Source organism: Saccopteryx leptura, chromosome 1 (genome assembly GCF_036850995.1).
Source record: "Saccopteryx leptura isolate mSacLep1 chromosome 1, mSacLep1_pri_phased_curated, whole genome shotgun sequence".
NCBI classification, from domain to species: Eukaryota; Metazoa; Chordata; class Mammalia; order Chiroptera; family Emballonuridae; genus Saccopteryx; species Saccopteryx leptura.
The window spans coordinates 266,674,926-266,697,214 of record NC_089503.1 but is presented as its reverse complement, the minus strand read 5'-3'; the positions used below and the strand labels follow the sequence as shown (position 1 = coordinate 266,697,214).

Genomic DNA, 22,289 nt, shown 5'->3' with positions numbered 1-22,289 from the left:
GTGGTGGTGCAGTGGATGGAGCGTCGGACTGGGATGCGGAGGGACCCAGGTTCGAGACCCCGAGGTCGCCAGCTTGGGCGCGGGCTCATCTGGCTTGAGCAAAGAGCTCACCAGCTTGGACCCAAGGTCGCTGGCTCCAGCAGGGGGTTACTCGGTCTGCTGAAGGCCCATGGTCAAGGCACATGTGAGAAAGCAATCAATGAATAACTAAGAAGTCGCAACGAGAAACTGATGATTGATGCTTCTCATCTCTCTCTGTTCCTGTCTGTCTGTCCCTGTCTATCTCTGCCTCTGTAAAAAAAAAAAAAAAGATTAATAATACATATTAATAATAATATGTAAATACAGACTCGTTATTCTGTGTTTTTCTGGTTGATCCTTTCAACTTCATGGTAAGCCCTTTTAGTATATAGTTCAGATCTTTTTAATTTCAGAAAATTTTTCTTCAAGTTTAAATTATGTATTTATTTTGTCCCTTGCCTGTTCTTTTTCTAGGACTTTTCTTGTATGTATGGTGAATCTTGTACACTTAACTAATATATTTTAAGTCTTCTTAATATATTTGAAATATGTATTAAACACTTTTCATTTCTTTATATATTTTTTTGGTTATTCAAGCTTTCCTCATTTGCATCTTTTATTTCCCTAAAGGCATTATCTATTGTGTTTGTTTACTCTTTTGTCTTCTAGTTTAATCTTCATTTCCGAAATTGTTATTTTTTATTTCTAATTATTTCCTGAGTTCTCTCACCTCATTATGTGTGTGAGAGAGAGAGAGAGAAAAAGAGAGACAGGAAGGGAGAGAGATAAGAAGTATCAACTCGACCCCAGCCAGATTGTTCAGTTGGTTCGAGTGTCATTCTGAAGTGAAGAGTTTACTGGTTCAATTCCTGATCAGGGCACATGTAGGAGCAGCTCAATGTTCCTGTCTCCCTTTCTCTCTCTCTCTCTCTCTCTCTCTCTCTCTTTCTCTCCCTCTCCCTCTCTCACTGAAATCAATAAATAAAAATTTTTTTAAGTAAAAAAAAAACCATCAACTCATTAGTTGTGGCACTTTAGTTCACTGATTGCTTCTCATACATGCCTTGACCAGGAGACCCCAGCCAAGCTAGTGACCCCTTGATCAAGTCAGCGACCTTGGGCTCAAGCCAGTGACAATGAGATCATCTCAATGATCTCATGCTCAAGCTGGTGTACCTGCACTCAAGCTGGCGACCTCGGGGTTTCAAACCTGGGTCCTCAGCATGCGAGGCTGATGCTCTATCCACTTTGCCACCACCTGGTCAGGCTCTTAACCTTATTTCTGAATTTTCTAAGTCTGATTTATGTTATTATTTTATACCTTATATTATTCACTTCTGTTTGCATGTTTTGAAATTGTGGGTTATAGTTTTTAATCTTTTTTATGGGCCTTTCTGGCACATTTCATTATCTATAGGAATATAATTCTTATTCTTTTAAAAAAGTTTATGAAGTTTGATCTCAATCCTTTTCTGTTGCTCAGTTTTATGTGAAGTTAGTTTTCCTTAACTTGAGTAGGGAGGCCTGACTTAGGAAACTTTTCCTCATTTCATTGCCCTAGAGTTCCCTTTTGAGTGGCTTTTATGAAGTGTTAAAAAATAGGGAACACACCTTCTGATATATTCTGGTTCCTTACAATATAGAACTTTTTGAAGTTTATCTGTAATCCTTTTTCTTCCGTATCTATTCCGTTCAACTTGTACTTTCCCCCCGACATTTTATCTGCAGTATGGGACTCTGTCCTGGAGGAAGTTTTGGCTGGTGAGTTCTGAGAGTTCATTTCCAGCTTCTTCCTTCAAAGATGCTAATTCCATGCTTATCACCTAGCTTTGTTTCAGATGCTACCTGTGGGTATAGTTTTTGTCTCCTGGTAGCTCTGAGACACTTTTATGTGTGTTTTTAGTCTTAAAAATCATGCTATTGCCATCTTCCCCAAATCCCCAACCTAAATATGTTTTTTCTACATGTCATCTCTAGATCCTCAGATGGATGCTAAACTACCCGAAGGGATGTCAGGATCTCACACGGACTGGCTTACGTTAAATGTTGGAGGGCGGTACTTCACAACCACACGGTAGGTGTGTGTTTATGTGTGTGGGCCTGTGTGTCAGGGAGCATCATGCACCATTTGTTCTTTTTCTCCAATTTGCTGATTTCTTTAGAAGATAATGAAATACTTCTTAAATATACTGTTATCAGAAACCATTTTTTAGAAAGTTCCTTTTAAAGAAAAGAGAAGAAAAATGGTTTACAGATCATTCCAGAGAAAGCATGAAAAAATTAAATGTTTTACAGCATGCCTTTTAGATATTCAGTAATACATATTACTGCTCACAAAAATTAGGGGATATTGTATTGCTTCATATTCATTTTAAAATATCCCCTAATTTTTGTGAGCAGTATATATGCAACGCCGGGAAAAAATAACAATATTAAAAGTCATGGAGACTATAGCTGGTTACACAAAGGGGATAAGAAAATATAAGTTTAGATGAAGAATATTGGTACCTGAATAGTTTGTTTTTTACATTAAAGGAAACTAAAACAGTATGTTAAATCAAAGGAAGTGCCAGATTAGAAGGGGTTTGATAAATGGCCACTTACTGCCCGTTTTTGTTCCCCAGCGTCACTCCTACCAGGTTGTAGCATGCATCTTTTTGAGAAAGCAGCTGGGACCGAGTATACTCTTGACTTAAATATGTTTGTTTATAAAGACAAATGGAGAAATCCATTTTTTTCCCTGAATTCTTAGGAGCACTTTAGTGAATAAAGAACCCGACAGTATGCTGGCCCACATGTTTAAGGATAGAGGTGAGTGCTATACATTGCTTTCACATTTTGTGTGATTGTTTGTAGCTTTACGACTTTATTATCTTTTCTCCTGTACTTCTTAATGATATCAATAATTTTTACAGAAGTAAAATCTTGCGAGTATGTTACACAGTTTTTCTTCCATAAAATTCTAACTTTGTTTTTTGATTATGGGGGACTTTCTTCACTTTAATGGTAACACAGGTGTCTGGGGAAATAAGCAAGATCATAGAGGAGCTTTCCTAATTGACCGAAGTCCTGAGTACTTTGAACCCATTTTGAACTACTTGCGTCACGGACAGCTCATTGTAAATGATGGCATTAATTTACTGGGTGAGTTTTCAATATAACTCCTCACTTTTTTTAAGTTTATAATTTTTATTCTGTTTTTACTTGCTTACTAACTTAGCATATTTTCATAAAGTGAAGGTATATCTAAACATTTTACTTGTACAGTTGACCCATGAACACACGCTTGCAGTGCACAGGTTCACTTGTATGTGGATGGTTTTCAGTAAATAGCATGCTGTGGCCCTCCCTCTCTGCAGCTTTCACATCAACAGTGTTTTTGATGTGTGGTTGGGGATCCCTGGGTGCAGAGGGCTGACTATGTGCATTGTTTTGTGCCATTTTATATAAGGGACTTGAGCATCCATGGATTATAGTATCCATTGGGATCCTGGAACCAGTCTGCACAGATACCAAGAACAACTGAACTTTTGGGGGAGACAAAAGTTGTATGCAGATTTTTTTTTTTTTAACAGTGATTAAAAGCCTTTAAGCAAACTCTTGGCCAATACAGCAAGAATCCATAAAAGAGTAGTGTCCTTAACATGTTCCCCAAGTCCAAGTTGGCCCCATCACCATGCCAAATCCCTGAAAAATGTAACCCAACCACAGTTCAGTCTGTTAGGAGCTGTCACAGGGAGCAGGAGTCCAGGAAAGTTCCCCACAGGAAAAGTCCACATGGCACTGGAATTGTTGTCACCATTCTATACTTTGCAGCTCATGTCCAAGTCCCAATGACCGCTGCTTCTAGCTGGTAATGATTCAGGTAGACTGGAATGTATGCAGATTTTTGATGGAGTGGGGGTCAACATTCCCAGCCCCCACTGTTCAAGGGTCAACTGTACACGAGTGTGTAGAGCAGTGATTTTCAACCTTTTTTATCTAATGGCACACATAAACTAGTAATTACTAAAATTACAAAAAAATTATTTTTTGCCTGTCTGAAAAAAAATAGGTATGGTTTTGATTCATTCACAGCAAATGGCTATTGTTATGTTATGTTGGCTATAGTCAATTTTTTAATTGAATCTAAGGGAAAAGAGGTCAGTGACTAAATAGTCAGTTATTGAATCTTTTAAAATTCTTGCAAAACACCAGTGGAAAATCGCTGTTATATTGGTATAGAAGTAGGTATAGGCTCAGGTACACAGTCTTGGGGAAAGTCTCTCTGAGTCCCCTTTGAATGTTAAAAATACACTCATCGAGACTTCCAGTCAAGATGGAGGAGTTGGTAAATGCAGTACTCACCTCCACCCACAACCCCATCAAACTTACAACTAAATTATAGAATAACCACCCTTGAGAACCACCTGAAGACTAGCTGAAGAGATGCCCATGACTAAGGATAGAAAGAAGAAATTATGGCAAGACTGGTGGGGGCGGGTGTGTGTTTGTGTACAAAATAGTCTGGTTCCACACCCACATATGGCAGTTAAGAATCTGGTAGATAGCTCTGTTGCCGAAGTTCCCCCTGTGGAGCAAGGGGGCCCAGCCCCCACAGGGCACTGGTGCTATGAGAAGCTGCCTTGCGGCAGTATCTAGCTGTGGAAGTCAATGGGCATTCCTTCCAGGTGAGACAGAGGGCCAAGCCATGATCTTAAAGGGTCCACACACAGACTCACTCAAATATCCACCTTAAGCTCCAGTGAAGAGGCAGTAGCTTGAAAGCACCAGGGACATATGTTGACGAACTGAATTGTCTGGCTTCAGGATGAGAGAGTTAGCTGCCTTTCTAGCTCTCTCCCAGACAGAAGTGCAGGCAGATGCCATTGTCCTTTGCTGAGCCCTACCCCCCATACACACACACACACACACACACACACACACACACACACACACACACAGCTGTGGTTGCATATTCAGTGTATAGGCCTCCATGTGATTGAATTTGGTCTGACTTGAGGAATGCAGGCATGTGTGATGATTTTGAGTGTACATGCCTATTCATCTTCACAGATTATTGCCACGTGTGTAGACTTAGGGTGCCAGGGCCTTGGTTTTTTTTTTTCTTTTTTTTGAAGAAAACCTGTAAATCTAAGATTTTATGTGAAATCTGATTTTGAAAACACTGTATATTAAACACATTAGAATCGGCCTGACGGGCTGCTAGCTTTACAACAATCTGTGTTGTAAAATGTTTTTATTTTAGTCATTCTGCAAAAAATATTATTATAAAAATAACCAGGTTTTATAAAACCAATTCTTTTTAGCAACTGTATCAGTCTGCTGCTTTTCACTCAGATGGCCACCTTCTTCTGATGACATTTTAAAGCTCAGCTTTAGATGTTCTATGGGCTCTGTTAAGCTTTCCAACTTAACTTCTCTGTATCATTGATGGCATTTATCTAAATAACTTACGTGCCTTCTTCCTACTTCCTTACTAACCTTGATTTTTGTTCTTCCTGATTTGTGCTCTCCTCCATAAGTTTATTTAACTTCATTGTTTCCTTTTATTCCCAGCCTGTCATGACCTTTACTTTTTCTAATAATCTCATCTTCATTTTTCTTCTTTCATTTGTCTTCCAAACCCTGTTGCCCTGACTTAAATTGCCTTGTCATATGTATTCTTTATTGAGATCTCACCACAGTTCAGTTATTCTACCAACTTGAGACCTTTTCTAGCACTTCATTATTTATTTCCCCGAAGTTAACATGAATTTTCTGAAACCCAGCTTGATATAGGAAAAAGAAAATGGTCTTCAATGTTGGAAAACATATCATTTAATAATAATTTAAAACATATAATTTAGTAATGAATAATCATTTATTGAGGACCCACCAGGAGGTAGGCATTACATCAGATAATAAATATGCATTATCTCGCCTGACCAGGCGGTGGATAGAGCATCGGACTGGGATGTGGAGGACTCAGGTTTGAGACCGCAAGGTCCCCAGGCTGAGCGCGGGCTCATCTGTTTTGAGCAAGGCTCACCAGCTTGAGCCCAAGGTCACTGGTTCGAGCAAGGTGTCACTTGGTCTGCTGTAGCCCCCTGGCCCGTTCCCCCCCCCCCCCCCCCCGTCAAGACACATATGAGAAATCAATCAATGAACAACTAAGGAGCCGCAACAAAGAATTGATGTTTCTCATCTCTCTCCCTTCCTGTCTGTCTGTCCTTATCTGTCCCTCTCTCTGACTCTCTCTGTCTCTGCCTTAATAAATAAATAAATAAATAAATAAATAAATAAATAAATAAATATACATTCTCTCTTTGAATATTTCCGATGACTTTGTGAGGAAGGTAATAATATGGAGAAGCTTTTGTTAAGAGAAAGATTCAGTAGCTTCTCCAAGACAAAAATGGTAGTGATGGGGCTGAGATCAAGTCCAGGTCTTCCTGGGGCTAACAGTAAGTACACTAAATTATCACGTCCTTTCCTCAACTGTGCCCCATGAGTATCTTCTGTATTTATTAGGCTTTTCTGGAAGTTTTTAAGACTTAGTTCTGAACCTAGAATTAGAAAAAAATGCTTACCACACTCCCCAAGAGGTTCTGATTTATTCAGGAACTCTCAGACTGAGAGTGAGGCCCCTAGAAGCTCTTTTTGCTGGGTTCCTACTAGGGACAGAGACAAAAGCGTGGCTGCCCCTCCATGAAGAGTCCCAAAATGAAGCCATCTGAGTGTGTGCTGGTCGTCAGATGACTCCGGTTTAGTGTTTGGAATATTAGAGGTGGAAGGTTTTCCCAGAAAAGAGCATCATCTTGTTTCCCAGATGACTGCTGAGGTGGTTTTCTCTGCCTGCAGTTACTCTGGTTAGCTCGGACCATTTGAAAGGAGGACTATGCTTCTTACTTACCTTTGTAGTTCTTTAGTGCTTTTTAAAAAAGTAATCTCAGCATACTGAATTACTGAAATCTTTTTTATTTATTCATTTTAGAGAGGAGAGAGAGAGGGAGAGAGACAGACAGACAGAGAGAGAGAGAGAGGAGAGAGAGAGACAGGGGGAGGAGCTGGAAGCATCAACTCCCATATGTGCCTTGACCAGGCAAGCCCAGGGTTTTGAACTGGTGACCTCAGCATTTCCAGGTCGACGCTGTATCCATTGCGCCACCACAGGTCAGGCTGAAATCTTCATTTTTAAGGAAAATGGATCCCAAATTCATTCCCACATACTCTGATGAAAATGTTTTAACAGATGTGAGAAAATATATAGGTATAATAAGCCACCAAAAGGATGTATAGATATTTTAAACCAAATTAAGAAAGGTAAATGATAGCTAAAATCCCTTTTATCCTATAGAAATATTTTTAAAATTGACTCTCCTATAAGAAAGGTTTCTGAATTATACTTTTGTCTTTTGCTTTGAAGTTTACTTTATTGATCTCCATAATTTCCTAATTCAGAAAGATATTTGTGACAAACCTATTCAGATCTACTTCACTGGAAAAGGTCAATGAAATGTTAAGATTAGGTGAACTAATTATTTTTTATCAGATTCACAATAAAATCACTGTATCAATTATTTGAGAAATGTGTGATATTAGGATTTTTTTCTTATGGCTTAATTTTCAGAAATGATTTTGAAATATGGAAGCCTTTCATTCTGTTCTATCAGCTTTCCATTTTTTTCTTTTGCTGAATGTGAGCTACTTTGTTTTACAAATACTTTAAAATAACCTATTATGTCCTAAACATGAATTACTTTTCTTCTATATTAATCACCTACATGTTGAATTACACTTTTATTGTGAGAATTTAACATAAAGAATTCTATAAATATTAAAATGAAATTTACCCAGCCTGTGGTAGCACAGTAGATAAAGCGTTGACCTGGAATGCTAAGGTCGCTGGTTTGAAACCCTGGGCTTGCCTGGTCAAGGCACATATGAGAAACAACTGCTACAAGTTGATGCTTCGCACTTTCCCCCTTCTTTCTCTTTCTCTCTCTCTCTCTCTAAAAAAAAATATATTTTTAAAAAAGGAAAAAAAGATAAAGGAAAAATGGCTAAGAATGAAAAAAAATGAAGTTTTGTGTAAAAGTCAAATTATTTTTATTATGTTAGGTGTGTTAGAAGAAGCCAGATTTTTTGGTATTGACTCATTGATTGAACACCTAGAAGTGGCAATAAAGGTAAGGCTCTTTTCACATTAGCCAATATTACATTCATTGTAGCTATCTCCCAGCAGTGGTGTTACACTAATTTTTTAATATGTTTTCTCAAGAATTCTCAACCACCAGAGGACCATTCACCAATATCTCGAAAGGAATTTGTCCGGTTTCTGCTGGCCACTCCAACCAAATCAGAACTGCGTTGCCAGGTAATTAAAGCAGACTTTTACATGAGGTATTTGTGTCAGCAAATCTGTGAATAACATTTTACATTCTTCTAGGATTGTTTTGCCTCATTTTCATTTTTCATGCAAAATATAATTTAATTATGGGCCATAGCATTGATGTAATCCCTAAGTGGTTAGCAAAGTCCAGTAGAAGTCCTCATGTAGAAGTTTTTGAGTAATCCATAGAAGTTTCAGTAATTAGAATAAAACATTAATTATTTGTACAGATGTAGATGCCAATCAGTGGCAGATGCCTTTATGTTTATGTTTTATAGCATTAAATATTTTAGAAATCACAGTATTTACTTTTCAAAAGTGAAACTATCTTGAATTATTGAATTAATAAAATAATTTAAATATAACTAGGTTTAACAAAAATAATACTTGTCAACAGGTATGTGGTTAACAGAAATCCCTCTTTAGAAACTTCTGTGTATAAATGAGGTGTAGCTAGGCTGTATTCTAATTAAATACAAAGAATTTCTTTCACTAGAACCCAGTCAGGACATTGGTTTTATATATCTAAGTTCCATTTGATCATGTTTTGTAATAAATTCCAAATAATTGAACCATTAATTGCTTCTAAAAAACGTGGTGAATAGCCTGACTGTTGGTGGCACAGTGAATAAAGTGTTGACCCAGAACACTGAGGTCACTGGTTCTAAACCCCAAGGTCGCTAGCTCTGAGCATGGACCTGCCAGTGTGTGGTCACTGGGTTGAGCAGGGGATCCTCCACACAATCCCAAAGCTTGCCAGCTTGGGCCCAGAGATCACTGGCTTAAGCAAGGGGACACTGGCACGACCTTGGTCAAGGCATGCACAAGAAGTCCAATACACAGCCACAGTGAAAGCAACTACAAGTTGATGCTTCTCACCCTCTCTCTCCCTTCTTCCCTCTCTCTCTCTCTAAAAATAAATAACCTTGGTGGTTAGCTACAGTAATTAAATTTAATACAACAGATGGTTCAAATATCATGACAATTTGTATGTTTTAATTTTAGGGTTTAAACTTCAGTGGTGCTGATCTTTCTCGTTTGGATCTTCGGTACATTAACTTCAAAATGGCCAATTTAAGCCACTGCAATCTTGCACATGCTAATCTCTGCTGTGCAAATCTTGAACGAGCTGACCTCTCTGGATCAGTGCTTGATGTAAGATTCACTTTGGGTTTTTAAAGAAAAATTAAATCTTTAGTCTTGCTGTGGCCCAGTAGCTCAGTTGGTTAGAGCAGTGGTCCCCAACCTTTTTGGGGCCACAGACCAGTTTAATGTCAGAAAATAATTTCACGGACTGGCCTTTAGGGTGGGATGGATAAATGTATCACGTGACCGAGACTAGCGTCAAGAGTGAGTTTTAGACAGATGTAACAGAGGGAATCTGGTCATTTTTCAAAAATAAAACATTGTTCAGACTAAAATATAAATAAAACGGAAATAATGTAAGTTATTTATTCTTTCTCTGTGGACCGGTACCAAATGGCCCATGGACCGGTACTGGCCCATGGCCTGGGGGTTGGGGACCACTGGATTAGAGCATCATCCTGATACACCAGTTGCAGGTTTGATCCCTGGTCAGGGCACATGCAAGCATCAACATGCAATGGAGCCCTGGCCAGATGGCTCCACTGGTTAGAGCATTGTACTGATACGCAGAGGTCACCAGTTTGATCCCCTGTCAGGGCACATACTGGGACAGATCGATGTTTCTGTCTCTTTTGCTCTTCCTCTCTAAAATCAATAATAAATTTTTTTTTAGTCCTTTGAGCATTCTCAGAGAGCAAAAATTATACCAGTCTCTTTCTGAAGCTTTTACTTAGACTGATATAACTGAAGACTCTGAAAGTGAAATGGGTTGATTTTGTAACTTCGGCTCTCTCCTTCTCTCTACATATGTATATAAGCGTTACATGTAGGTATATGTAGGTGTGTGTGTGCACATGTGTGTATGCATGTATGTATGTAGCAATTTCCTGTGATAATTTGGGTATATAGATGACATATGTAGAACCAACAGTAAAATCTACTAACTTCTAACAACTTTAAGTTCCTTAACATGAATGCGCATGTCTACATATATCTAAAACATATCTATATATCTTTTTATTTTTAGTTGTTTTTCTTAATTGATTTTAGCGAGAGAGGAAGGGGGAGAGAAGGAGAGAGACAGGAATATGGATCTGTTCCTGTATGTGCTCTGACTGGGATTGAACAGGCAACCTCTGCACTTTGGGACAATGCTCTACCAACTGAACTGTCAGGCCAGGGATTCTATATGTCTTTTTTTTTTTTTCCTGAAGTGAGAAGCAGAAGGGCAGAGGGGCAGACTCCCGCATGTGCCCAACCGGGATCCACCTGGCATGCCCACTAGGCGGCAATACTCTGCCCATCTGGGGCATCGCTCTGTGTGGCTGGAGCCATTCTAGCACCTAAGGTGGAGGCCACGGAGCCATCCTCAGCACCCAGGCCAACATTTTGCTCCAATGGAGCCTTGGCTGTGGGAGGGGAAGAGAGAAATAGAGAGAGAGGAGAGGAGGAAGGGTGGAGAAGCAGATGGGTGCGTCTCCTGTGTGCCCTGACTGGGAATGGAACCCAGGACTTCCACATGCCAGGCCGACGCTCTACCGCTAAGCCAACCGGCCAGGGCCTATATGCCTTTTGAATTAACAACACCTAATACAGTACTTGCTTTTAGTAGTCATTGAATAAATGTTTATTAAATTTTATAATTTTGGTTTTATTGCTTAATTGCAACCTATTTTTTCATGAAGCTTATTTTAGATCTAGTAACAAAGTCTGCTAATGTATCATACATTTCTGGTGTTTTTGTTTGTTTCTTTTTTTTACTTTCCTTGTTCCATTTTATGAGGAAGAATCAAACTGGCAGCAAAATAAGCAAAAGACCAACAGCAAAAGAAAAGGTTTAAAGGACCTAGTCTTTAAATAGTGAGATGTGAAGAGGCAGCTTGGCTGGTTTTAAGGACAAACAATAAAAGATAAAACAGTGTGAGTCCTTCACTACAGTTGTATTTGAGTTCTACTTAAGTGTATTATTTCTGCCTGTGAAGCAGACCCACATTTTCTTATCTGTAAATACTCGTTCTACCCAGATGATATAATTGATGTGAAGGTAATATATATATATATATATATATATATTCGATAAAATGATGTGCTATAAAATTATAAGATTATCAGTGATGAAAACAGCTTACATTCAAGAGTGTGTAGGTGGTGACAATGACTGCTGCTAAATAGCTCGTGTATTGTAATGTCCACAACCTACAACGTGTGCCCAACATGAGGTACATCCACGGTCCCACCCCTCTAACTGAACTTCTCAGCCAGTTCATCCCTCTCGGGCTATGAAAGTTTTCATAGGAACCATCTATTCTTAGGCCAACCAAGGTGGTCTCAGTCGCCGTGACTGTTAAGCAGTCCGTGCTGGTGCCACACTGTTCAGTCAGCCGGGTCCTGTTTCTTCTCTCTCCGCCACCCACCAGAGGCTGTGGCCTGCGCAGGGAAGCCTCATATCCCACAGGTCTCAGCCACATATCCCCAGTCCAGGACGCATGGAGGGGTGGGGCTGGGAGTGCCCTGGTGGTCACTGCGTGGGAACCTGCTGTCTAACAGACGGAGAGGCTGAAACCAGACGCTTGCCCAAGCCGGAAAGCCAGCCTGTCGCGGAGCTGGAACTGGACTCAGAACCATGTGTTTTCTCTTCCTTATTTTCTTTTTCCTTTTTTTTTTTTTTTTTTTTTTTTTAAGTGAGAAGAGCGGAGATAGTGAGGCAGACCCCTGCCTCTTCCTTATTTTCTTAATGGCTTTTTCATTTGGAAAATGTCAAACGTAAACAAAAATGGGATGGCTAGCAAACTCTCCCCTCGTGCCTCCTCTCTTAGCTTCAGCAGGTATCAGCAAATAAACCATTTTGTTTGGTCTGTACCTCCCCACAGATTAGATTGAAGCAATTCATTATTTTACTTGTAAATATTTATCTCTTAAAGGAAAGGGCTATTTTGAAATGTTAATACCATTATCATATTTAAGAAATAGCAGTAATAACCTAACTGCTCTCCTCAAAGCCCGCGGCCCCAAACAGGGAGAGAATACAGCTCTCCCGGCTTCCGTCCTGGATAGCAGCCAAGTCCTCAGCATTGACTCGGCCATTTGATGACTGGGCAAGTGCTTTCTGGGCTTGAAGACATACAACTTCACTGACTCTCTGCTTGATGTGTTTCCTTGTGAGATTCTGTAGTGCGGCTTTGAGTTCAGAGCCCTACCGGTATAGTTACCATGGGAACTTCGGGTAGTTTCGACTGTTTCACTGGGAGCAATACCGAGAGAACCGGGGACATTTGTTTTCATGTATCAGCTTCCTGTCTTGTTATGTTTTTAAGTACAAAAACTCCAGTTGTCTTTTAGTTATGTTTAGTTATGTCCTTCTGGGTGCTCATTATCCTATGTATCAGTTTGAGCTTCTGCACTACTTCCTATCAATGTGCAGGTATAGACGGGAATGTGTATGCATTCATCAATTATCCGTGGTTTTAAATGATCTGTGGCTTATCTCCTTTCAGTAGAACTCACCACAGGGTAAATGAAATTGCACTTAGGAAACAAGGATTTTTCTTGGTAGGTATGGCTATAACATAACTTGATCAGTCTTAGGATTTTAGATTTCTTCACTCTTCTACTTATAACAACTATAGTTTTTATTTATACAGTGGTACCTTGAGATATGAGTTTAATTCATTCTGTAACTGAGCTCGTAAGTCAGTCAACTCGTAGATCAAACAAATTTCTCTCATTTAAAATAACTGAAATAGCCTGACCTGTGGTGGTGCAGTGGATCAAGTGTTGACCTGGAACGCTGAGGTCGCCGGTTAAAAACCCTGGGCTTGCCCAGTTAAGGCACATATGGGAGTTGACGCTTTCTGCTCCTCCCCCCTTCTCTCTCTCTCTCTCTCTCTCTCTCTCTCTCTCTCTCTCCCCGTCTCTCTTCTCTAAAATGAATGAATAAATAAAAATAACTTCAAAATAACTGAAATAGATTTAATCCGTCCCAGCCCTGTGAAACATCCCCAAACCATCCTAAATTATGAAAAAAGACATATTTTTAATTAAGAAACACATATGTATACTTTACCAATGCATAGCAAAATATATGAAATAAAAAAGTGTTATTTAGTACTGTATTCTTACCTTGGAGACAGATGAGTGCGGCTAATGGAGGTGAATGGCGGAGGAGGAGGGAGGGAGGAAGGGATGCAGGCACTGTAGACACGTAAACTAAAACTGCACTTTCTTAACACTAAATGTAAACTAAAACTGCATTTTCTTTACTTTAAACAAAACTAAAACTGCACTTTCTTTACTTAAAATGAAACCATAAAAGCTTAATTGTAAAAAAAAGTGCACTTTCTTAACTTTAAACTTAACCTAAGCTTAACATTACGTATTTTTCATTTAATCATCACCTGTTTTTGCCCTTTTGGCTGCACTTTCAGCACTTTCACTTGCAAGACTTTTGAATAAAAATCTATCCAAAGAGTTTTGCTTTTGCCTGCCTTTTAAAATGTTACGGAAATGTGACAAACAAGGGTCATTAAAAAGTGCTGAAGCACGACCAGTTGAAACTTTTTCTGGGTGTTTCTTTTCAATGAAACTTGAAAGCTTCTCCCACACTGCCAGCATGTCTTTAATTTCATTTGTAGAAATCACTTCCTCCGACTCTACCTCCTCCTCACTACTAATCTCTTGCAGAAGCTCCGTATGTTGCATCTGTAGCTCCTTCAACTCCTCAGTTGAGAGTTCCTCCTCATGTTCCTCAACGAGCTCATTTATGTCACCCTCATCTACCTCCAGATCCATCGACTTTCCAAGGGACACAATCTCCTCCAACGCTTCTACCTCAGTCTCAGTCTCTGGTTTGAATCCTTTGAAGTACCTGTCTGCAACAACATCAGACCATAACTTTTTACATGTCAAGTTTAAGGTTCTTGTAACCTCTTGCCATGCCAAGTCAATAATGCGTAAATATATCACGATGTTGTCGTGATCTTTCCAAAACTCTCGAAGGGTTAGAATTGTATTCTCAGTCACCTTAAAGCAGCAGCAGAACAAGTGCTTTGTGTAAAGCTTTTTAAAGTTGGAAATGACCTGCTGATCCATAGGCTGCAAGATTGAAGTCATGTTGGGTGGGAAGTAGAGCACTTTCACAAATTTGAACTCATCGAGAATGTTATCTTCAAGACCAGGTAGGTGGGCTCGAGCATTATCAAGGATTAGTAATGCTTTCATTGGGAGTTTATTTTCTTGAAGATTTTTCTTTACTGCAGGACCAAAGACGAGATTTACCCATTCAATAAAAACTGCCATGTAACCTATGCCCTAGCATTGGCACACCACATAACCTGTAGTTTTTCTTTAAGGATCTTGTGAGTCTTAAAGGCTCGAGGATTTTTGGGATGATACACTAGCAGTGGCTTTACAGTCACCGCTAGCATTTGCACACAGTGCAAGGGTCAGACGGTCCTTCATGGGTTTATGGCCTGGCGGCTTCTTCTTCTCTGCGGCGATGAAAGTCCTCCGGGGCGTTTTTTCCCAAAACAATCCTGTTTTGTCACAGTTGAACACTTGTTGGGGGATGTAGCCTTCCTTTGCGATAAGCGCAGCAAAACGTGCGATGTACTCCTCAGCTGCCTTAACGTCACCACTCGCAGCTTCACCATGCCTCACCACCGAGTGGATGCCAGATCTCTTCTTGAAATTTTCAAACCAGCTGTGACTTGCCTTAAACATATCTTCTGCCTCTTTTGAGGTTGATAGTTCTTTCTTTTTCAAGTCGCCGTAAATAATATGTGCCTTTTCACATATTACAGTCTCCATCACTGTATTTCCTGCCAGCTCTTTCTCTTTCACCCACACCAGCAGAAGCTTCTCCATTTCTCCATAGATATTTGTCCTTAATTGGGACAGAATTATAGTTCCTTTCACTGGATTTGTGCTTTTATGGCATCCTTTTGTTTAAGGATGGTACAAATTGTAGATGTATTGCAGTCATACAGCCTTGCCAGTTCAATCACTCGTACACCACGCTCATGTTTTTCTATTCTTGCTTTACTTCTGTCGACATCATTCTCTTCTTCTCACCACTGTCCTTGACACGCACTTTCTTCGGCCCCATGATAGCACACAAAAAAAGTTAGTAAAAAATGCAAAAATGATGTAAGAACAAGTACAGCACACGAGATTCGACTTGATTCTGCGAGTAACACGTGAGAAAGAACGAGATGCTGGTGTTGTGCTGCTGATACTGGACCCGTGCGCCAATGCGCCAACTAGCGGCAGCTTCCCGAATCATGACTCATATCTCGGAATTTCGCTCAGATCTCGAACAAAAATATGGACCAAGTCGCAGCTCATATCTTAAAAAAAAAATTCGTATGTTGGTCTGCTCGTATCTCAAGGTACCACTGTATAGTGTCTTAACCGATTTTAAACACTTTAGCATTCGTATCTACTTTGGTAACAATTTTGTGAAGGTCTAATGTTTTTGTCACCCCTATAAATACTTGCTGCCTTATCAAGTAGTTGTCAGAGTTCAAAGCTGATAGCACTGAACCCTTTGAGATAAAATGGCATAATTTAAAATTCTAACATCTATTTTCTAGCTTTTTACTCTCTATTTTGCCCTGTGATTTGGATGCATAAGGTTGACAATGTTGTGTAGCATTGGTTGGTGCAAAAAGATCCTATCAACAACTTGTTACTGATTTGTAGTTGGGTGATGTCTTTAATAGCTGACTTTAGTATTCTGACTTTTGAAATGAAGGTGGTAGTAGCATGATTGAATATCTATAATATTATTGATTGCTACAGTAATACAGAAGAGAAAATGCACAACCCTGACAAGTTTATGATTTCCTTATCTATACATTTCAACTGTCAGCTGTCATGCCCAGGGCTGGTTATAAAAATAGAAATGAATATATCAGAATTCAGACTCCCCAACTTCTTTATCTAAACTCTTAAATTTCATGGAAAGTGGGCCTGCATGGATTGAGTTGTTTCTTTTGAAATGGAGATTTTAAATTTGTTAACACAGTTCTTAGTTCATATTGAATTCAATTGGAAGTCTTTATTGTCAACAGAAATTAATTTTCTTTCCCCTTTTCTATTTTTTTCTTTTACTGTGATGAGAAAAATTTTGAGACATTTTAAATTAAAATTATACCGACCTGGCCTGTGGTGGTGCAGTGGATAAACTTAGCATCGACCTGGAACACTGAGGTCGCTGGTTCGAAACCCTGGGCTTGCCTTGCAAAGCACGTATGGGAGTTGATGCTTCCTGCTCCTCCTCTCCTTCTCTCTCTTTCTCTCTCTTTCTCTCTCTGTCTCTCCTCTCCAAAAAAATGAATAAATGAATTTAATTTTTTTAAATAAACAAATTAATCAATTAATTAAAATTATACTGCTGAAGAGTGAGAGATGGACCAGCTAGCCTGTTAATAGCTGTTAATGGTTCTGATGAAAGACTGCTCACATTCCTGTGTATCTTTTGGAATTTAGGATTAATTTCCAGGTATCTGTTTCTGAGATTATCCAAAACAGAGAGTACCCAGGCACCACAGAACCCCAGGAACCTTCTGCTTTATTTACACGTGAATTTTCCAATCTACCTCCCACCCACAGCTGATGCTAATCAACATCCACAGGGCAGACTTTTCCTTAGGCTCTGCTCTGCCTGTCCCTGAACTAGCCCTGCTTCACACCCTCCCCTTTGTCTGCAGCTAACCTAAATCCTTTCGGAACAGCTTGCATTTCCTCCCTTACTTGATGTCACTTGCGAACTCCAGGACAACTGATATGCCTGTCTTTCCTACTCAGCTATGCTGGTGGTTTAGACTCCAGGCCAAGACCAGTCTTCTTTTTTGCTAGCATTGGGCTAATATACCCTTTCTTTTAAAAAGACTTTCAGCAGTGGAAGTTAAAAATGTTTTAACAACTGTTTGAGACAGTCCTTCTTTTCCAAACAAAATTCTGAACCTTAGAACATGGACTTTTCTCTTGCCAGTGTGCAAATCTCCAGGGGGTCAAGATGCTCTGTTCCAATGCAGAAGGGGCTTCCCTGAAACTGTGCAACTTTGAAGATCCTTCTGGTCTTAAAGCCAATTTAGAAGGTGAGATTCTGTCTATAATTACCTTTTCTAAGGGAAAAACATATCATTAAGTTAAAAGCCCAACAAAGTAATTGCCACTGGTAAAACAATCATACAGGGGTAGATTTCCTGTCACCGTACTTGGAGAATTTGCACAGGGATCAGCCATTCCTTGGTCTCAGTCACATGCTAACCAACATTGAGAACTCGGGAAAATCCAGCCGCTAATACTCAATGAGGCTCAGTTGGGGAATTAAATAGCAACATCTTAAACTTTCAAACAGAGCAACATACTGACCAAAATTAAGAATTTTAGGCCCTGGCCAGGTGGCTCAGTGGATAGAGTCTCATCCCTTCACAGTGAAGTCATGTTGCAGGAAAGCAACCCAATGGAGGATTGACACACAGATAACTGTAAGAGGAAAAGAGAATTTATTAAAGCCGGCAGAACACGCAGGGCTTGTGACTCCAAAGACAGGTAGCTCCCCAAAATTAGATTTCTTACATCTTATATACCTTTTACAGAACACAGGTTCACATACATGGATCTCGTAATTCCTTTGTCTAGAAGTACATAGGTCAATCACACGATTTCAGCATGGGAGGGGTTAAATGATGTCAGAGGATAAGTGTTTGTAAACCGCCCATTAAGGAGAAAGAAAGGGGAGAGGAAAGGGCTACTCAAATCTCCCTTCTCCACATTCCTGGCTGTTTACCTTCTTCCTCACAGGTGTGGGGAAGGGAGGGGTCAGAGACTCCTTCCTCCTTCCTCTCAAAATCTAGTACAAAAACTTCTCTATTTACAATATAACAGCCCTTCCTGAGCAGGAATGAGATCGGCCATCTTGAGCTGGTATAAATCACACACAAGTATAAAAATCACATTTACAAAATCTCTCTGAATGCTTGGCCTAAATCATAAAATGCCTTTTAAACCTGTTAGTAAAAGAGGGATTCTTATCTCAGTCGTAGGTTCAGTCCCTGGTCAGGGCACGTAGAGGAAGCAACCAGTGAGTGCACATCTAAGTGGAGCAGCAAGGTGATGCTTCTCTCTTCAATCAATGGAAAAATTTGAAAGAAAAAAGGTTTTCTGTTTGCACAAAACCAGGAAGTTTTTGTCATTTTTAGGTTTAATGTTTTGTTTATGAATTTCTCATTGTTTTCTTGCATCTGTACACTGGTCTTTTGGTTTACTTGTATGTTTAGAAGACATAGTACTTATCTTCCTTGACATAAATTTATGAAGGCTTATTATAAAAGTGCTAATTATCATGAGACCAAATTGCATTTCCTCCTCAAAAATATAGACTAAAACATTCTTAGCCTGACCAAGCAGTGGCGCAGTGGATAGAGTGTTGGACTGGGATGCGGAGGACCCAGATTTGAGACCCCAAGGTCGCCAGCTTGGACCCAAGGTCGCTGGCTCGAGCAAGGGGTCACTCGGTCTGCTGAAGGCCCATGGTCAAGGCACATATGAGAAAGCAATCAATGAACAACTAAGGTGTCACAACGAAAAACTGATGATTGATGATTCTCATCTCTCTTCGTTCCTGTCTGTCTGCCCCTGTCTATCCCTTTCTCTGACTCTCTCTCTGTCTCTGTAAAAAAAAAAACCCACAAAAAAACCATTCTTAATTCATAGTATGGGTGAACAAATCATTAACAGTGAACTCTATATATGTAAGTTGGTTGAGACCTTGAGATTTATAGTTCAGAATCATTTGCAGAAGTTAAAGCAGCCTGTCATCCCTCTCCTCCATGTAAGTCTTATTGTGGTTTTTTGAAGGTGGGTAACTAAATATTTTTAAGTCCAGCTAATCCCCAAGTATTGTATGTTTACTCTAGGTGCTAACCTAAAAGGTGTGGATATGGAAGGGAGTCAGATGACAGGAATTAACCTGCGAGTTGCTACCTTAAAAAATGCGAAGTTGAAGAACTGTAACCTCAGAGGAGCAACCCTAGCAGGAACTGATTTAGAGGTGAGACACACATTTTTAAAGAGTTTTGTTGATTTAGAAACTCTTGAGTACCTCACACAGAGTTTATTGAGATCATACCGTAGTTGGCTGGTGAGAGCTTCCAGTAACAGCAGCACAGCGGACTGGTGTTTCCTTCCCCTGCTTGATCAACAGACCTGAATCCCAGAGCCGGGCCACCCACGTCAGAGATGCCAGTTTCACACTGAAGGCTCATCTGACATTTGAAGTTGATTTCACTTCTTTCTTTTTCTCCTGTAGATAAGTTTGATAGGTGCTTTATTAACCTAATTTATTATCTTTCTTAAATTTTTATTCCAAAAGATTAAATGGGACCAGATTATTTCTTAAACTACTTGAGAAATTAAACAATATCAGATGTGAAATCAGGTTTGGGGAAAGCCTATATTCTAAATTGGCATTATTTTTGTTTTAAATCTCAATGTGATGCCCTGGCCAGATATCTTGGTTGGTTAGAGCTTCGTCCTGAAATACAGAAGTTGCTGGTCGATCCCAGGTCGGGGCACATATAGGAACACATCAGTGTTACTCTCTGTCTCTCTCTCCCTTCCTCTGTCTCTGAAATCAGTAAAATAAACATTTTTTTAAAATCTCAACGTGAGATTTTCCTTTTGCCCAGTCATCTGTCTCAGCAGCACTGTAGTCTACATTTTGTCTTGATTTTATGAGTTAGCCAGCAGCTAATAGCTGTGGGAGGCCTACCTCAGCTCTCCAGGGGCACTTTCTGCACTGCCAGACATGCTTTGTGTCTGGTCGGTACAGTAGCTGTCAATCACATGTGGCTATTGAATACTTGAGATGGACTTTGAAATTTTGTTTGCTTTTAATTCATTTAAATATAAATGGCCACATGTAGCTGGTGCCATCATATTGAACAGTATGGCCCGATACAGGGAAGTCTGGCATAGATTGGATTATAGAGTACAGAACATCAAAATTTAGCTTGCTGTTAATTTTATAATATTTTGCCTTCTTTTCTTTATAGCTCTAAGCAGCAGAGTAGCAGGTTCTATTAAAGTTTAAAGTTTTTTGTGTTCTTTTTAAGTGAAAGGAAGGGAGATAGTGAGACAGGCTCCTGCATGCACCTGGACCAGGACCCATCCAGTAACCCCTGTCTGGGGTCAGTGCTGAAATCAACTGAGCTATTTTTAGCACCTAAGGCTGATGCACTTAGACTAACTAAGCCATCCTCAGCACCTGGGGCTGATGCTCAATCGAGTCGAGCCACTGGCTGCAAGAGAGGTACAGGGAGAGCAGGGGGCAGAGGGAGAGGAGGAGAAGCAGATGGTCACTTTTGTGTGCCCTGACCTGGTGTCGAATCCAGGACATCTATATGCAGGGCTGACACTCTATCCACTGAGGCAGCTGGCAAGGGCCAGTTTAGGGTTATGTTCTTAAACTTAAAAGAACCAGAGAAGGCTGAAGAGATAAACCTATTTAAGTACTCTTATTTAATTTTTTATTATTTGTTACTGTCTTCTAAGATGATGATTTTTTTTCTTTGATTTTTAGAAGCCATATAGTCAATGTTGTTAAATAGGGAAAACCTCCCTCAGTCCACCTGATTGCAAAGACTAAACAGGTTGACTTTTGCGGGGTAGCTGCTGACATTCTGTCCTGATGGTTATGTGCAGTCACCTTCTCTTTGACCGTTGTATCTACCATCCCCAGGGACTTACTCAGAATCCGTGTCTGGTCTAGCACTCTATGATCTCAAGAAAAATTTGTTTTAAAACTTTATTGATTTTAGAGGGAGAAGAGAAAGAGAGAGAGAAAAAGGCAGGGGATGGGGACAGGAAGCATCAACTTGTAGTAGTTGCTTCTTGTACATGCCTGGACTCAGCAGGACTAGGGTTTCAAACCAGCAACCTCAACATTTCAGGTCAATGCTCCATCCTCTGCACCACCACAGGTCAGGCCTGACTTTCTTCTAAAGAGAAGTTTTCCTGAAATAACTGAGTTTTATTATATAGGAACATTTTCCTAACATGCCCCGGAGTCATTTCTGAGAAGAAACAGATAAAGCTTTAAATCTCATTATTAGTTCCATGGTTATTGCATTTGTCTTACAGAACTGTGATCTGTCTGGGTGTGACCTTCAGGAAGCCAACCTGAGAGGTTCCAACGTGAAGGGAGCTATATTCGAAGAGATGCTGACCCCACTACATATGTCACAAAGTGTCAGATGAGAATCTCAGGGCTGGAGGAAGATGCTCAAGATGAAAAATGTTTTCCTTATCACTTTGATTTCTCCAGTCAGTTGTCTAGAGGAAATAACAGTGTAAGGAAATGAAAAAAAAAAAATAGAGGATTAAGCTTGTTCTCAGTGGTGCATTAAGGGAAAAGTGACTTTTCCCCCACATTCTGATTTTAACAGAAAAGCACTCATTTAATAGATGTAGGGAATCTAGATTAGATGGCTGCCTTTTGAGTGGAGTAGGGGATATGCCTGGCTTTATGACCAGGGATAGCATCTGTTATATTTGCTTTTAAATAGGCATGATGTGGAAATGCCATCTTGGTTTGAAATGCGTTTGAGGATTTTAACTTATGAGAAGCAAAACATATGCAATTGTATTTATTGAGTTGCTAGATGCATATGGATATTTAAATTTTTAGGCTTTTGAAAAATTTCAAGAGGTTGTTCAAGTTAATAACAAGCTTTAGTGGTGCCCCCCCCCCTTGCCTGTCACACTGTGAGTATGGTGAGCTCAGACCCCAAGGTTCTCTTTT

The 22,289-nt window shown here is 39.8% G+C and overlaps 1 protein-coding gene across 3 annotated transcripts in view; it reads left to right on the top strand.

Annotated features, from left to right (window-relative positions):
- Positions 1-21,783, top strand: part of KCTD9 (potassium channel tetramerization domain containing 9) — a 36,763-nt gene extending 14,980 nt beyond the window's left edge. For 2 of the 3 annotated variants that reach the window (XM_066351975.1, XM_066351955.1), the window contains exons 4-12: positions 1,999-2,095; positions 2,774-2,832; positions 3,037-3,165; positions 8,125-8,192; positions 8,285-8,380; positions 9,401-9,550; positions 17,475-17,580; positions 19,405-19,538; positions 21,629-21,783. In XM_066351975.1, coding sequence (XP_066208072.1) covers positions 2,007-2,095; positions 2,774-2,832; positions 3,037-3,165; positions 8,125-8,192; positions 8,285-8,380; positions 9,401-9,550; positions 17,475-17,580; positions 19,405-19,538; positions 21,629-21,745 — 948 coding nt within the window. In that variant the 5' untranslated portion in view covers positions 1,999-2,006 and the 3' untranslated portion in view covers positions 21,746-21,783. The remainder of the gene's footprint in view (positions 1-1,998; positions 2,096-2,773; positions 2,833-3,036; positions 3,166-8,124; positions 8,193-8,284; positions 8,381-9,400; positions 9,551-17,474; positions 17,581-19,404; positions 19,539-21,628) is intronic. The other variant, XM_066351965.1, reaches the window with a different exon arrangement.
- Positions 21,784-22,289: the final 506 nt, after the last annotated feature.